Here is a 3,612-nt window from a genome sequence, read left to right on the forward strand (position 1 = left end):
ATATTGGTATTTATTAAATTTAAGTATAATTAATAACTTTTTTATTTCATTATAGGTCTGTAGCAGACAGATTCAACATCTCAAAATCTACCCTGTATAGCTATCTGAATAAAGTTTGTACTGAACTCGTAAAAATGGCAAGTGATGTTATAAAATGGCCAAAATTGGAAGAATATGCCTATTTAACCAGAAAATTTAAAAATATAGCTTGCTTCCCAGGTATAATTGGGGCAATTGATGGGTGCCATATTCCTATTAAAGCTCCAAGTGAAGCAGCGGAAAAATATGTAAACTGGAAGAATTTTCATTCTGTAATTTTGCAGGCAGTCTGCAACCATAACTTAGTTTTTACAGACTGTTATTATGGCTTCCCTGATTCTGTTCATGATGCCAGAGTTTTCAGAAATTCTGAAGTGATTCAGAAACTTAATGATTCTTCCTTATCAGATTATCACATTGTGGGAGATGCTACCTACCCACTTGTGGTGTCATTGATGGTACCATTTAAAAATAATGGTCACCTAACTGCTCAAATGCATACATATAATAATAAGCTGTCAAAAAGCAGAATTGTTATTGAGAGGAGCTTTGCATTATTAAAAGGAAGATTTAGATGGTTAAAAAATTTTGATGCAAATAAAACATCGATGCTGACTCTCTACATATTATCAGCCTGTGTACTTCATAACATCTGTTTAATGGCAGGGGATGATTTTGACGAATTTGACAGTTAATTGTGATGATGAAACTCTTGAAACTGAATCATCTAATATACAATATAACAGTGCTGCTCAAAGAAAAAGACAACATATTTCTGATAGTTTCTAAGCTATCAGAAATCATGTTTGATAATTACAGTATTTCTGTACAATGTAATATCTGTTTAGAAAATTATTCTTTGTTATGTTATTTCACAGAAAAATAAAGTTTTCATGTTGAGTTTACAAACGATGATTTCAATATTTTAGTGATTTATTTATAATTAATTTAACCACTGTAAAGCAACTTAAATCAATATTTTATTTACAAAATATAATTGTTTTGCAATTTATCAATTAAACGTTGTAATTTTTCTAATAATAAGTTTTTCATTTGCATATTTTCTTTGTGGCGTTTTTCAACACTAAGTCTGCAATAATTCCTAAATAGGTAATAGGACAGTAATTCCTAAACCATTCAGGTTCTTCTTCTTTTCTGCACTTTTTGTTTGCAGATGCTTTTGGTGACGGAGTTTCCTGAGTTGTATTAATATTTCCATTTTCTGTTATTGCAACAGAATTATTGAATCCAGAAGATGAAGTAGCAAATGAAACAGGCTGTAGAGCTGGATCCTTTTCATGATCTGTGGTCGATCAAAACTTGGCAGCTCCATCGTGATAACGCATCCGCCCATTCTGCACATCTGATTCGGGCTTTCGTCACGCTCCGTACTCTCCCGACATGGCTTCGTGTGACTTTTGGCTATTTCCCAAGCTGAAAATGCCACTAAAAGGAACCCGAATTTAGTTGAGAGAAGACATCGTGCAAAATCCGACGGACCGGCTGATGGCCAATCCAAAAGATGCGTTCCAGCAGTGTTTCCAGCAATGGCAGGAGCGCTGGGAGAAGTGTATACATTACCAAGGAGACTACTTTGAAGGGGATTAGGGTTTTGTACCTCAAAGTCAATAAATTTATTTTTGCCGACCAAAGGTCCGATACTTTTTGAACAGACCTTGTTTATGGTCAAAAGAAATCAACATGACATCCTTTAAAGTTTACAAACAGGGCAAAATGAGTAATTGTTTGCCAGACTGCCAGCAACAAAACATCATTTTGAAAGTTAGCAACAATGTCCATATGTAATGCTGGCAAATGAACTACTGGAAGAGTTGTGTAAATATGCCAGCATCTTGTATATAAGTCAAGAAAACCTGACCCATCACTAACTCTTGCACACAAGGGGTACGCTCATTAAGTCGAACGAGTTAAACAAGAATGACATCATCGTTATTCTTGTTTCATTAGATTTTCCGAACAATTTGTTTAGAAAATGGCCATTTCAAAATCTGAAGTTTTAAACATTGTTACTGCGATTGTGTCTGAAGTATTTTTTTCGGATGATTCTGAAGACGAGATCAAAAGTTATGTCATTCTAGAAACTTCAAAAAGGAGAAAAAGGAGACTGCATATAAAAGGATATGTATAAAGTGTTGTTCCTTCATATTTAAGCGATGACTTCCAATGTCATTTTAGAATGAAGAGATGCACTTTCGAAATTCTTTTGGAAAAATTAAAACCTAAATTAATCAATTCTTTCGGAAGACCTTGTTTAGATGCAAACAAGCAAATTTTGTCGGTAATTTGGCTTCTAGCAAATCAGGAATCATTCAGGTAAAATAAACTACTTAATAAAGTTTAAAGCTAAATACTGTATTTAAATTTATTAAATAATTAGATAAGCCAATAGTTAAGTGATAACATAATTCATTGTTACTAATTATGTATGAAATTTGCCAATATTAAACATTTACAAATAAAAATAAATTTATAATAATTTTCTTAAAGAAATTCCTCGAGTCTGATAAACTTAATGAAGTTAATACAAATAATTTGTATGGTAATATTGGTATTTATTAAATTTAAGTATAATTAATAACTTTTTTATTTCATTATAGGTCTGTAGCAGACAGATTCAACATCTCAAAATCTACCCTGTATAGCTATCTGAATAAAGTTTGTACTGAACTCGTAAAAATGGCAAGTGATGTTATAAAATGGGCAAAATTGGAAGAATATGCCTATTTAACCAGAAAAATTAAAATTATAGCTGGCTTCCCAGGTATAATTGGGGCAATTGATGGGTGCCATATTCGTATTAAAGCTCCAAGTGAAGCACCAGAAAAATATGTAAACCGGAAGAATTTTCATTCTGTAATTTTGCAGGCAGTCTGCAACCATAACTTAGTTTTTACAGACTGTTATTGTGGCTTCCATGGTTCTGTTCATGATGCCAGAGTTTTCAGAAATTCTGAAGTGATTCAGAAACTTAATAATTCTTCCTTATCAGATTATAACATTGTGGGAGATGCTGCCTACCCACTTATGGTTATGGTGTCATTGATGGTACCATTTAAAAATGATGGTCATCTAACTGCTTAAATGCATACATATAATAATAAGCTGTCAAAAAGCAGAATTGTTATTGAGAGGGGCTTTGCATTATTAAAAGGAAGATTTCGACAGTTAAAATATTTTGATGCAAATAAAACATCAATGTTGCCTGTGTACTTCATAACATCTGTTTATGGCAGGGAATGATTTTGATGAATTTGACACAGTTAATTGTGATGATAAAACTCTTGAAATTAAATCATCTAATATACAATATAACAGTGCTGCTCAAAGAAAAAGACAGCTTAGAAACTATCAGAAATATGTTATTAGAAATCATGTTTGATAATTACAGTATTTCTGTACAATGTAATATCTGTTTAGAAAATTAATCTTTGTCATGTCATTTCATAGAAAAATAAAAGTTTTCATGTTGAGTTCACAAATGATGATTTCAATATTTTAGTGATTTATTTACAATTAATTTAAAAGCAACTTAAAACACAAACTATAAATCAA

General features: G+C 31.8%; 2 protein-coding genes across 2 annotated transcripts in view; both read left to right on the top strand.

Annotated features, from left to right (window-relative positions):
* The window catches only part of LOC111616038 (putative nuclease HARBI1), a 4,611-nt gene extending 3,727 nt beyond the window's left edge, over window positions 1–884 (top strand). The window contains exon 2 of the mRNA XM_023357475.1: window positions 56–884. Within this exon, the coding sequence (XP_023213243.1) occupies window positions 56–734 (679 nt within the window). The 3' untranslated portion in view covers window positions 735–884. The remainder of the gene's footprint in view (window positions 1–55) is intronic.
* An 801-nt stretch (window positions 885–1,685) lies between these two features.
* On the top strand, window positions 1,686–3,232 carry LOC111616039 (putative nuclease HARBI1). The gene is made up of 2 exons (XM_023357476.1): window positions 1,686–2,373; window positions 2,658–3,232. Exons 1-2 carry the CDS (start codon window positions 2,237–2,239, stop codon window positions 3,139–3,141), a joined length of 621 nt encoding a protein of 206 aa, XP_023213244.1. The 5' UTR covers window positions 1,686–2,236; the 3' UTR covers window positions 3,142–3,232.
* Window positions 3,233–3,612: the final 380 nt, after the last annotated feature.

Source organism: Centruroides sculpturatus, unplaced genomic scaffold (assembly GCF_000671375.1).
Source record: "Centruroides sculpturatus isolate CEXI.00-Female unplaced genomic scaffold, Cexi_2.0 scaffold2756, whole genome shotgun sequence".
NCBI lineage: Eukaryota > Metazoa > Arthropoda > Arachnida > Scorpiones > Buthidae > Centruroides > Centruroides sculpturatus.

Bases quoted from the DNA above. Each gene is read 5' to 3' on its own strand.
- LOC111616039 (XM_023357476.1), top strand. From the start codon at position 2,237: ATGAAGAGATGCACTTTCGAAATTCTTTTGGAAAAATTAAAACCTAAA. The intron at 2,374-2,657 runs GTAAAATAAACT...ATTTCATTATAG, and splicing joins GCAAATCAGGAATCATTCAG to GTCTGTAGCAGACAGATTCA.